Source organism: Pezoporus wallicus, unplaced genomic scaffold (assembly GCF_028554395.1).
Source record: "Pezoporus wallicus isolate ANWC-B61680 ecotype Strahan unplaced genomic scaffold, APGP_CSIRO_Pwel_v1 contig_5709, whole genome shotgun sequence".
NCBI lineage: Eukaryota > Metazoa > Chordata > Aves > Psittaciformes > Psittacidae > Pezoporus > Pezoporus wallicus.
This window is the reverse complement of record NW_026635251.1, coordinates 316,799-329,747: the sequence shown is the minus strand read 5'-3', so window position 1 is coordinate 329,747 and position 12,949 is coordinate 316,799. Positions and strand designations below refer to the sequence as shown.

At 42.9% G+C, this 12,949-nt stretch overlaps 1 protein-coding gene across 1 annotated transcript in view; it reads left to right on the top strand.

Moving 5' to 3' along the window:
* The window catches only part of SCFD2 (sec1 family domain containing 2), a 190,446-nt gene extending 178,328 nt beyond the window's left edge, over positions 1-12,118 (top strand). Inside the window, exons 7-9 of the mRNA XM_057413807.1 lie at positions 772-906; positions 6,380-6,499; positions 10,444-12,118. Coding sequence (XP_057269790.1) covers positions 772-906; positions 6,380-6,499; positions 10,444-10,536 — 348 coding nt within the window. The 3' untranslated portion in view covers positions 10,537-12,118. The remainder of the gene's footprint in view (positions 1-771; positions 907-6,379; positions 6,500-10,443) is intronic.
* Positions 12,119-12,949: the final 831 nt, after the last annotated feature.

Genomic DNA, 12,949 nt, shown 5'->3' with positions numbered 1-12,949 from the left:
GGGACAATTTCTAGGCTACTAATTCATATTCAGTCCTGAAGCTTTGTGGACCCCGAAGAGGATGCATGGGGAATTCTTTGGAAGCTGATCTTCCAAGATGCTGACCATTTGTACCTTTATATATTTAGTATGTCCCTAACTTCTCTGAAGCTGAGATACATGATATTGATGGGGTTGTTTGGCCTATTTTTCTCCAGGTTTTCTAGAGGTGAAAGTACTATGTAGAGCGCCCTAGCCATCAAAGCTGAAGGACTAACAGGGATTTTTTAGCTCTGCTCTCCCATGAGGGACAAACAGGCAGGTTGGCCTCTTCTGAGCCCCTCTGATATGCCTGACAGGCATGAGTAGTTAATACTCAACCCCTCCTAAAAACCTCTGTTTAGGTGATTGTAAAATCATTACAAAGTGAATAAGATAGGGGTGCATGATGGGCAACAGTGTCATCCCTATTATTAGCCCTTTCTCCAAAAAGATTCCAGAGATACTAGAAGCCCCTTTCATCCTTGCCTGCTTTTACTGATACAATACACATGGCGCAGAGTAAATGTGTGGCTATATTCTAGTCTGTTCAGTTTGATGCTAAGCTGGTGCACACCATTTGTGGTCAAGGTCACAAAGACCACTGCTGCGTTGATAATATTTTAACTGTCTGAATGGTTTCCTTTCCAGGGTGATTATTTTTATTACCTTTCATGGCAATAAAATGTTCAGAAGAGCAGTTGTACCAAGTCTAAGCAGCTTCACTCACAGTGCGTTGTTCTTTTTGTGCAGGCTTCTTACAAACCACTGCTGAAACAGGTAGTGGAAGAGATCTGTAATCCTGATCGACCTGATCCTGTTGATATTGAGCATATGTCATCAGGCCTCACTGACCTCCTTAAAACTGGATTTAGCATGTTCATGAAGGTAAGCCAGGCTTCCCAAGCTCATCTGTAAGATTTTCCTGAGGTCATGGCATCAGATGGCTGTAGTTGGTTTTATGTACTTGAGCTGATACTGTTCAGCAGAACCTACGGGGTGGTTAGGAGAGTTAAATGCTTGCAGGGAGGCAGGGAATAGAGGCAGTGTGGCTTTGCTATTGAGAAGTCCTACCTCACATAGCTTTGGATAAGCAAGCGCCAGTTCATATAACCTACCTGGATTTCCAAAAAGCTTTCCACAAGACACTTCATCAAAGCGTTTTAAGGACACCAAGCAGCCTTGAGAGAGGAGAGAAGTATGAACCTTCAGATCTCACAGGGGAGGAAAGTCATCAGGGAAGATCCATATTAAGTGTCTTTTCCATAACTTCATCTTGTTCAAGTTGCACTGTGGAGGAAGGAAGCCTATTAGTCAGAAATTGCTTTCTCTATGCTCTTAGCAGGTTTTAAGACAGTCTTTCTGCAAGAGCTTACTCTGCTTTACAAATTAGGCCATGCTAAGTGTTCACTAGATGTCTACAGAGATGAACTGCAGAGTAGCTAGCATGCTGTGCATTCAGCTCTGCCTTACTGCATATCCTGAGTTCTCCATTGAAAACAAACCTGAATTTACATCAAACCACATCAATACCATGGTTATGAATACAGTAAGCTTCTGTACCGTGCCAGGTGTTCTTCTTTCTACTTCTCAGCACAGAAGAGGCATCAGCAAACTATTGAGAGTGGACACAAGTTGAAGTGAGGGAAATTCCAACTGGATATAAGGAAAAAACGTCCACCCTAAGAGTGGTTAACTCCAGAGAGGCTGTGGATTCTCCACCTCTGAAGTAACCAAAGGTTGGCCAAGCAAAACCCTGAGCAACCTCATATAATTTTGAAGTTGGCCCTGCTTTGGACAGGGAGGTGGAGTGGAAGAGCTACAAACATTCCTTAAAACCTGAATTGATCTGTGGTCATAGAAAGGAAAAAAGTTCTGTTTTGTGCAAATACCTGCTAGGCCTGCCATGCATTTAAGGCAGGAGACAAAAAAACGTTTGACTGTGATACTGGTACTATTCTAGAACATACTATCAGAATAACAAAGTTATTTTTCTGTTCTTTCAGAGGAAGTTCATCTCAAGCACAAAATCAGATGTGATTAAAATCCAGTGCTTGTTTTCAGGAAACTCTGCCCAGTTGAAATGAACTTGCAAAATGTATTCAGTTCGGTTCCTAAATGGAAATTCTCAGCTCTTCATAGCTTATGATAAAGCCCTGAGACAGAGAAGGATAGCTATAGAAATAGTGACCCAATGTTCTTTCCATTCATTTATTAGTACTGAAAAAATTCATGCCAACACTCCAAAAATAGTAGAAGAAAACACAAATGTTCCACCATCAAATAAAGTAAACAAGCTTGTGCACACAATCACTTTTTAAATGCTTGGTTTTGTGAGTCTCACAATTGTATTTATTTCATTGCCTGTGGTTATTGCCATTTTTTGAGCAGGAACATAGCTTGTCCTTTTTAAGAAAACAAAATCAAACCAAACAAAACAAAACAAAAACGTAAGGAACAGAAATACCCCAGAAGGTCTAAATAGTTAGATGGGGACATTGACACCTTTGGCTAGTTTGAGGGCTGTTCTGTCCTTATTAATTGTGTGCAAGTATCACGTAAGTGTATTATGGCAATATGTACCTGTAAGTACCTGCATCTCTGCTAGTAAGACAAATACACTGCTACATGGAATATGTAGCAGATGAGCAAGTGAATCTTGTGTAGAATGCATAGTCACAAACCTCATAAATAATGTGTCCATGCTTGCTCATTTGGTTTGTAGCTGGCTTGCTGGCAAGTGATCAGTTATTACTTGGATGAGTTTCTGACCAACCTGTATTTCTTACATAAGAGGATCTTCTTCACTTACTGCACCATCAGCACAGTAATTATTTCATGAGCTTCCTTATATTTTTATTTCTTTCTCAATGCCTGAATATAAATACCAGCTCACATAAACATGCTTTGGTAAGCAAGAGGCTCAGATGTGTTCATCCAGCACAGACTTTTAAAGGTATCTCTCATCCAGAAATTGTTTCTCTTGCAAATGTGTTTGTTTTGAAGCTAAGGGCAGGTGAAGGGAAAAGGTCTCCCTGCCTCAAGGACTCCTCTTGACTGCTGCTCTAGACCACATGTGGTTTATAATGATCTCAGCTTATTATCATTGATACCAAGTGCCTTGCATGGCAGTCTGGGTTCCGGTGATCAAATGTGTTTTCCTTTTTCCACTTACTCAGCGAAATTAATTGGTTTCTAGTTGGCAAGTATACCAGATGGATTGGTGCTGGTGTCCTGGTTGGCGGAGTTAGCCCTCATGGGACAGTAAAGGTTGTTTCTGCTGGCTTTCCTCAGAGGAAAAGGCTGTTTCTGAGCCATGAGAGCAAACCTGTCCTCCAGCCCCTTCCTGCTTCAGTTTTAGAGTTTTATTGCCCACTGTTATCCCACTTTCCCATCTTATCCTCTCCATCTCCTCCATACAGACACTTACACCAGCAAAGAGCCCTCTAACCACCATCGTCCTGAGGAAATGCAGTATGGTGGGCTCGGAGCTGGAGAGAATGGCCTGATGTCCAGCTGGGACACTCAGGGAATCATGCCTCCTTCTTGCTTTGGACTCCCTCACTTTGATGTAGTGGCTTTACTTTATTCTTTGTTAGTCTTTCTAATTGCTTGAGATAATGGTTCCAATTAATTCATTAAAATTAATGTATTAACATGGCATTTTGAACTGAAAATGAATTTTACTTGAGGATTTTTTGCAAACTTCAGATTTCACAGTAAATGGGATTCAGAGGCCTTGGAAATGTCCCAGGACAGCCAAACTTTAGAAGGGTCCCAGAACACGTTGCTTTTGTTGCAGTCCATTTCAGTTCTTCTGTATTACAGAAGTGAGTTGTGTTTAGCTACATGCAGCCAGTTCCTTCAAAAGACAGAGCCTTGGGTGGTTGTATTATCAAACAAAAAAATCTTGGCAGAAACTTACATTCTTAACACAGCCAAATATTTTGTACCCAGAGTATTGTCCTCCTTCAAAACACTTGTGCATAGCATAACAAAATTACAGATTCCAGGACCCTTTTCATTGCAATCCTAATTTAATTTAGAGTTTGCATGCCTAATAGTATTTTTAATATGCATTTCTGGAATTTGTGGTTTGAACTTTAGTCTTCTGAAAATAATAAGTTTTATATAGGCACCATGTGTTTGGATCTAGGTTTATTTTGACTGAAGGAAATGATTTGTCAAGACATTTTCTCTTTAGTACTGCCATGAGAGCTTGTGCTTTCTGATTAATATCCTTACACTGGGTGTCCTTTCAGTGTGTCCAGTGTTATGCACGCGTGCTTGTCACTCTCTTGTCACTAGAAAAGACATTAAGAAATAGAGGGTTTATTCACTATCAAGTCTCTGAAGTTCAAGCTCTTTGCTCTTTCTAACTGTACTGTCAGAGCAAACAGCTCCATTTCATTTCATGAAGCTTCTGAATGACCGAAGACTTATGCAAAGACCCAAGGAAAGGAATAAAACACTAATTCGTGTATTACCTCAAAGTACCATAGCAGAGCGTTTTATCAATTTTTATCTTCACCATCTTTGTGAGCAGTTATTTCTTTAACCTTGTGTCACTGCTTACAGCAATTACAGCGTGAAATACTGTGATATTTAACAAGTAATAGTTCTATTTGGACTGCTTTGTAAGTTAATATTTAGATCTTACTCAAACTTCTTATTGTGTTTGTAATAAGAATGGACTTTTTTCCATTTGTGGTTGACACTGTGTTATATGCAGCTAGTAAGAAAAGCAAGAAGTCTGATGTGAAAAAGTGTATAAAGAAAGTCTTTGTAAGCTCTGGTGTATCCATTTAATTGGTCTGTTGGTGTAAATGGAAAATTGCTAACTATCACATCAGAACTGCAGGACACCCTGATGAATTGCAGTATATATGCTATCTGTGCCATCAGCTCAATGAAGATGGCTGGCAAAGTGGGGAAGATTGAGAGAATAGACACCCAATACTCAAATACTCAGCTCACTAATGCATCTATCTAAGGCTTTTTGTACCGTTTTCAGACTCCCCGGGCATTTAAGAGCTCCTTGTCTGGGAAGCAGCACTGAGCAGGGAGCCCTCTGTAAACAGTGTCCTGCTAGCCTGGAGAGAGAGCATGCATCTCCCCATGCTTGCTTCAAAGGGAAGAGTCTCTTCTAAAGGTTGCATGTCAGAAAGCCTGACGGAGCTCCAGGATGAAAAGCTGCCCAAAAACTAAATATAGGACAGGCACAGTAAGGAAGAGAAGAAGATCTGTACCCTTAGGAACTGGAGCCACAGGGATCAAAGGTAGCTGCCGTGGTGGTGAAAGCAAAGGAGCTGTGCTCTGCCCAAACACAGGTTAATGACCACTTTCAAGCTGTTGAGTGAATGCTGTTGAAAACCTGCACTTGTGGAAGGAGGGGGGGGGGGCAGAGAGTCTAAAAAAGAACAAATTAAACTCTTCTCATTGTCACTTTTTGAAGCCAGACATTTGGAGTGTTTTATACTCAAAGGTGATGTGGCTTCCAATTGCAATGGGCTCCACTGACATCACTCCCAAACACTGGAGCAAAGGCATTGGCAGGGGAGTATTTTATCAAGAAAGAGTTTGCTGTGAAACAGCAAAGTAATCAGACTTCTAAAAGTGTTTGAGAAAAAAATGATGTAAAGAATTACCTTCACATTTAAAATTGAAATGTGATTTTATAGAGTTTTAACTGAAGTGGAATGTTTGTGCCATTTTAATGATAATTGGGGAAAAATGAAAAAAGTATTTTGTTTGAGCTGAAGTTTCTCTATATTAGTTATAACCTGGTCATAGATGTGTTGAAAACTGTAAAGTGAAACAAGCTAGAAACTGAATTTATACTATAACAGACCCAATTTATTTTCATTGGATGAATTGTGAAGGATTATTCACTGGACTGGTGAAAACACATTACTTGCAATTCTTTCCACTGCTGACCGCAGGCAGGGATTCTAGCATGTTTAGGCTGGACTTTTTGCTTCTGCTGGGTAGTAATTTACCTCTCATTCCTTAAAGCTTCATGCATATGTGTGCATCCAGCCAAGTAATCTCCTCCCACTTTGGGAGAGGGTAGGAAACAATGAAGGAATAGAGGGGAAAGCCCTCAGACCTCACGAGAAACTTCCCTAGGTTTTATTGGAAGCCATGAGGATTCAATTTCCCTGAAAACAGCTCATTAGTTGTAATAGGGCATCAACCCCACTGATTTCCCTCTCAACTGCTACAGAGACCAGCATTCCATGAATATTTCTGAGTTTCCTCATTAGTCTTCCTCCAGCAGCTTAGGGAGCAGATCACTGCTAGTCCATGGATTCGAAGTAGGACAGAGCAACTACAAATAATGCTTTCCTTCATTTTACAGGTGAATCGCCCTCACCCTGGTGATCATCCTCTTCTGATCATCTTTATGGTTGGTGGAGTCACAGTCTCCGAGGTCAAGATGGTGAAGGATCTAGTAGCAACACGCAAACCTGGTACCCAGGTAAAAAGAGCTCTAAATATACAGTTCCTGTGTGAACAAAGACTAAGAAAATTCATCAGATAATGTTCCCTATAGCAATGGTACCAAACCTACACAAAAACCACAGCCACATGGGCAGGAATGGTGTTAGGATTTTTGTTGGTGAAACATCTGTAGGCAAGAAATGTTCAGGCAGCAGAGATCTTTTTTTTTACATGTTAGAGCAAGCAATAAGACTTCAAACTCAGGTTGGGTAGTCTATAATAGATGGCATTATTCCAAAGGGGCTTTCATCATGTCTCAAAAGATTTGTTTCTTCATGTTCTTTATGAAGCAAAATATTTGATGTCCAAAAGTTTACAGGCTCTCTGGCAGTACATCTACAGGACAGAGTGTAGGGATGCTCAGAAGGAGCTGCCAAGGATCTGGGTACCACCTGGTGGCACCCAGTGGTGATTATCCAGGCAAATCAATTAGCACTGCTGAGGAGCAAAATAAATTAGCCTGAATACAGCTGTACTGTTTCTGGACCAGAACATCTATCTCTGATAGATACCTGACCACTAGAGCCCTTAAGTAGCCTGAAGTAGGTGATGTGGAGAGAGCCCCAAGTCTCTGCAGCCTTTGGATGTGCTATTGGCCTTCTGGAAGGGAAGCTTCAGTAGCATCTGTCCATCCACTCTCTGGCAGCAGAACTTGACTACAGCAGCTGTCATCTGAGTGGAGTGGGGAGGGAGAGGAGAAAGATGGATGAGCTCTGGTGGCACCTGAGGTGGTAAATATCATTTAATTGCAGAGGAACGATCAGGTATCTGCTGAGTGCAGATACACAGGGTAATCTAAAAACTGTAGAGAAGTAGAGAAGTGCTGTGCAACCAGCTACTTCATACACAGAACTATGGTTTCCCGGGCGGCTTGTAAACATCTTGTTTTCAGTCCCTATGGAATGCAGTTTTGATTAGTGAGAAATCATTAACAAAATTGAGCCAACCAAAGCCAGAGCAGCCCCTTGGTTTGACATGTGTTTTCCATGTTTTAGTTGTCTTTGTGAAGCAGTCTCAAGCAGTATTTTATAAGGCAGAGCGCCATCTTTTAGTGTTTCTTCCCCATTAGCCTATTGCTAATCCCCCGAAAACAACAAATGAAATTCTTTCCCCTCGTGGAGGTGGATTGAGTTGTGTCACACTGATGGACAAGTTAATCCACACCCAGAATGTGTTAATACACCCTGAAAGATAAGCAGAGAGTTAACTTGTGAGTTGGTTGCGAACTATGCAGAGAGGCTTTCGGCTGGCTTTCTAGAGGGACTTGAGGCTTGACAGTGGTGACATGGGATCTGGTGTTGCTTTGTTTTGGCTTAACCCTGGCAGCAGGTCACCCTCTGAGGCAGATTCCTAAAGAATTTTAAGCTTTTACTGCATTTTGCCCTTTGTCCAAATGTGCTGTGTTAGAGGTGAAAGGACTTTGGGGGAGAGGCGAGAGGAGGAAGAGAAAGAAGAAAAGCAGTTGTGCAAGTCTCTCATATAGAAAAGAGGTTATGAGTTTGTTGGATTTACCTGGATTTCTGCACTCTAGCTGTGAATGTGTGCCACCTGTTTGGGATTATTCTCTTTTCAAAAGCCAGGCATTTGCCTAACTGGAGCCAGCCTTTAACAGACCTTTTTAGTGGTGTTCAGGCAATCAGGTTCAGGCATCAGGGGAACACTGACCTCCCAAGTCCCTTCCAGTCAAACAAAGCCGTGACATTTATACTAATTATTGGCCCTTGGAGAAATGGAGAGACGTGTGGGTGCAAAAGTAAAGAATTGAGGAGAGCAACAGAAAAACTGACAGGGCACACTGATTACTACAGCAGTTGTTTGGAGTTGAAGCAAATGACATTTAAATGTGGAGTGGGAGACACATGTTTCCATCCACAGAACTGCTCTGAATCTCAATATGAATGTCAATTTTATTTCTCGTGGAGCAGCACAAAGGAATACAGTATTTCCTACGTGTATCCTACTTTCAAATAAAGCTATTACCTTTTTTTTCCACTTTAATGAGGAGAGTAAAATACGGAAAAGGGCATGAGTGCATGTTTCACTCTCCCTCCTCCCAGCATACACAGCCATCTATGTGGCTGTGGCTGAGGCAGGCAGGCAAGAGAAACCGCTCCAGATGTAACATCAGATGTTAGCTGCATCCTTCCCTGCTGAGGGGGAGCTGCCCATGGCAGCACAGTGGGTTAGGATGGGAGCTCCTGGCTCCCCCACCTCAGCTGCTGTCAGGAGGGGTAGCACTTCAGGTGAAGCATCAAAGACAAGCGTGCTGTGCTGAACAAGGAGAAGGTCTGCAAAGGAGGTACGCTGTCCTGAAAAGATCAGCCTGGAGAAGAGATGGGCATTACTTTTCTGTGCAATTCCCCCCTTCTCTGTAAAAATGAAGGAACAAATATTCACATTCATCCCCCTCAATGAGCCCAGATATACTGGGCTGTACAGAGATACTGGGGGGAAAGAGACGAAGTCCCACTGTATTTATCTGCATCCTTTCTCAGGCGTTAAAGTTGCAGATCTCATTTTTCTCTCTGGACTTGTTATTAGTTGCACAAATCCCCTCAGGGTTCAGTGGTGGAACTCCAAAAAGAAATTGCTTTTATCTGGCAGTGGCTATTGTTGATGTTTGGCTTGTACGCCCAGAAAACTTTGGTAACATGTCCCCTCGTGTTTTTCAGACTTAAGCTGCGTGATAACAAGATGAGCACATACTGTGCTTAGTCTCATTCTCTCATTCTCATGTAACATAAGTAAGACAATGTCAGCCTTTGGCATCTGCAAATTACAGAGTTTTTTAGCCTTAGGAAGAAGAAGAGATAATCAGTGTCAGTTTGCCACAGATTGTGTGGGAGGACAAGGGAAGAAGTGGGGGGAAGACTACCAGCAGTACAGAAGGGATCCTTTCATTATTTGAAGTGAAAAGATGAAAGAACGACAAAAAAAGTTGAAATGCAGCACTATCACACATTGAAGCCGCATGATGAAGAGCACAACTAGTTTGATAGCTGCTGCAGGAAATGTATAGACAGGCATACTCAGTTATTGATGCTTGTGCTTCCTCTCCTCAGATTTGCACTGAAGAAGCAAATTCATTTTCAAGTGGGTTTGTAAAATAAATTTCCCCCTACATCCCTGCCTTCAGTCCTGACCCTATGGACACTGCTGAACTTGAGGCTTTGCAAGAGCAGTGTCCTACAACTTCAGCCCTGGCTTAGCTCCACTCAGCAAGAGCATACACACTCGCTCCTGGCTTTGCAGTGCAGATAAGCCTTCACCCTAGGCACCTGCATACTGGTTTTCACTGAATTAAAACAGGTACCTGAATGTAGCAGGATGCATATCATGGTTGTAGCGAGCAACAGTTCCATTCATCAGACCCATCTTGGATTAAAAATTTGAACGAACAATAGCAATAGCATCCCCACCGTGCTCGAGGTTGAGCATTGATTCTGTTGTGCAGAACAGCCTGTGCCTGGTCCTGAGTGATTTTTGAACAGGGACTGTGGCTCCCCGCAGCAGGCTGGCAGCACTCCTGTGGTGCTCACCTTACCTTCAACTGGGAGGAAACAGCTTTCACTCAAATCTGTGCTGTAGTAGGGGAAACCCCTGCTTCATCAGCTGGTGCCTCAGTAAACACAATGGCAGTCACAACAAATCACCGGGTAAGATGTTTGTAGAAATGTGTCAAAGCACACATTCATTAAGAGTACAATGCTACCAGTCATTATGCTCCTTAAAGTGATTTAACTGCAGTTATTAGCGAGCAGACAGTTTCACTGGGCAAGTTGTATTGCCCTGTCAGTAAACACCAGAAACACACAGCATGCCTAGTGCTGGGTGAAGCAAACGCCTCATATCCACAGCTCATTAGGACTGCGATCAGTCTTGGTCCCCTTGTTTTGACTTGTTTCTTGTTCCCCCTTTCAGGTAATGGTGCTCTCCTCTGCTCTCCTGACTCCACGTAGTACTATTGAGTTGTTATTTGCCACAGACCGTCTCCAGCTTCATAGTGATATTTGATGGGGAAAGATCTGTGGAGAAGATGAGTGAGTGCCTCAGCTGGAAGCATCAAATCCCTGGTCTATCACTGTTCCCGATAGCCCTACAAAATATGGCATGTGCCCTGCTGTAGTTATGGCTCCAGCTGAAACAGCTGGGTATCTGGCTGCAAAGGAACATGCACAGCTCACAGGCAGCTCTTCAAAACGATCCACAACTCCCCCCTCCTTAACAATAGCACCATGCAGTGCTGAATCACCCCAGCCCCTCTTGGCATGGCGAAGATGATCACTTGTCATAATTCCCTAGAAAATGAGAGGCTGAGAACCAGGTGATGATGAATTTGCACTCCCCAAGCAGTACTTTTTTTTATCGAGGGTATTCCTGATGATTTCATGGGCGTTGCTTATGGAGGGACTGAAATGCTGCTGAGGGAGTGAAAGGCCAGCAAAATCCACCCTCTCTGTCATGCTACCATGCAAAACACATGTGCCTTACACAGGGTTAACAGCCTCTGCTCGTACTTTGTCCTGCACCCTGGAGAGGTGATGGAGCACAGCCCTGATTTAGCTGGCAGAGCAGCTCCCAGTCCGGTGGTGCTCTCCTGGCAGGACTGGTCAAGGCAGAGAAGCAGAGAGCTGTACCCAAGGGCTGCGTTGAGTGGCTGCTTCTCTCTCAGGTTCCTGTTTCCTGCTCTAGTTTCTCAACCCACAGTCGCAGGAGAAAAGGCTGTTTCTGATGGCACACTTCTCTGTAGGTTTATGCAGGAAGACATATGGGCTGTGGTGGTTTGATAATAACCCTGGAAGATTCCTCCCCTCATATGCATTTAGAAAAGAAAAAGAGAGAAAAAAGAAGCACGATCCCATTTCCAAGAGGCCGCAGCACAGATTCTGTCTTGAGCTAGATTTCTGAGCAGCAAGATTAGAAAACAGCTTTTGTTTTTAATTTATGATCACAAAAGAGCCGCTATCAAATTCAGTTATGTAATTTCTCTTTATAAAACTTTGCTGCAATCTGTGATAAAAAAGCAGCAGCCAGTAGAGACTGTGATTGCCCATAGCACCAAGCCTTCCAAGTTGCAGTGTAAAATGGTAGAGCTCTAAAGCTGCATCCTCTTGCTTCACCCAAAGGGTGCTAAGACTGCAGCTTACACTGAGATGAGAAATTGTAAGTGACATTCAGTCTATCAGAGCATTCTTTATTATGCCAAAGGAGTAGATTAAATGGGAAGTAGCTTTTTAACCTTCGTTCATTGGTTAGGATAAGTTCTCTTAAATGTTTTTAATGGTCTTCAGAAAAGGGCACATTTTGATTTAAATTCACTTTTGGGTGGCTGGGTGGAAACAATGGACCAGTTATAAAGCATGGACAATGTCGCCTCTATGGAAATTTATAAGAATGGCTATAGAATAGAACTTTGTGCTATAAAAAATGAGAATTATTATGAGATTGCAATGTTAAAAGCTCAAGAAATAGTTTGAACGGAGCAACTGAAAGCAAATAATCAGCCTCTTTTTCTGTCTTCTGTACTGTTTAATCTTAGAATATAGATGTTTTGTAAATTCTGTAATCAATAAAGCAATGATCTTACAATGCCAAACCTCATCCATCTTCTCCTTCTCTCCTAGTACGCAGAGTTACACATGCCAGGACTGCATGTTCCTGCAACCCCTTTTTCTTTTGCTTGTTTGCCCCAGAGAACCAAGACCCTTTGCCTTGGGCTGGCAGCAGAAAGGCTCCCTTACATGCAGTGGCCGTTGCTGGTCAGTGAGTTCAGCTACTCACACCTGAGATGCTGCTGATGCTTTCTGGTGATAATGGAAGCTGGCATTGGTGGTCTTCTCTCCCTCACGTGTCTCATCAGATGCTCTGGGGTTTCTGACTTGGCCATCTAAGGGCATGCTGTATGGGATAGTGAGAAGAGGGGGGGAGTGTAACTGTAAGCAGACACTGGTGCTCTTGTACCTCCTCTGACTGAGGCAGAAACTAGTGTTCCAGCCCCCCACACACACTTTGCAGGAATCTTTTCAGCCAGTGGGGCCACAGCTGAAATGGCAATGGATTCTGGGGACTCGACCATCCTCTTGTACTCAAGCAGCTGAAGAGGGAAGATGGTCACAAAAGCCTGGAGCTGAGTCTTGCCAGTGGCCCTAGTGTAATAGCTGCTTATTTGTAAGGAATAGCTGTAGCAGCTACACATAGCCTGTGCTCCAGGAAAAGGCTGGGGGGGTGTGCTGATCAGATGAGTAGGAGCAGCACAGAAGCCACTTCACTTAGGTAGGTTCAGGACCACAGCAAGGAGTGCCAAAGTCCTCTGCATGTGGCACTAAGTGATACTCAAAAGATAGGAAGAAGAGAAAACACAAAGCCACCTTTGACAAGCGGCTTTTCTACTGTATTAATAAGCTATGCAGTATTTGGTGATTTAATA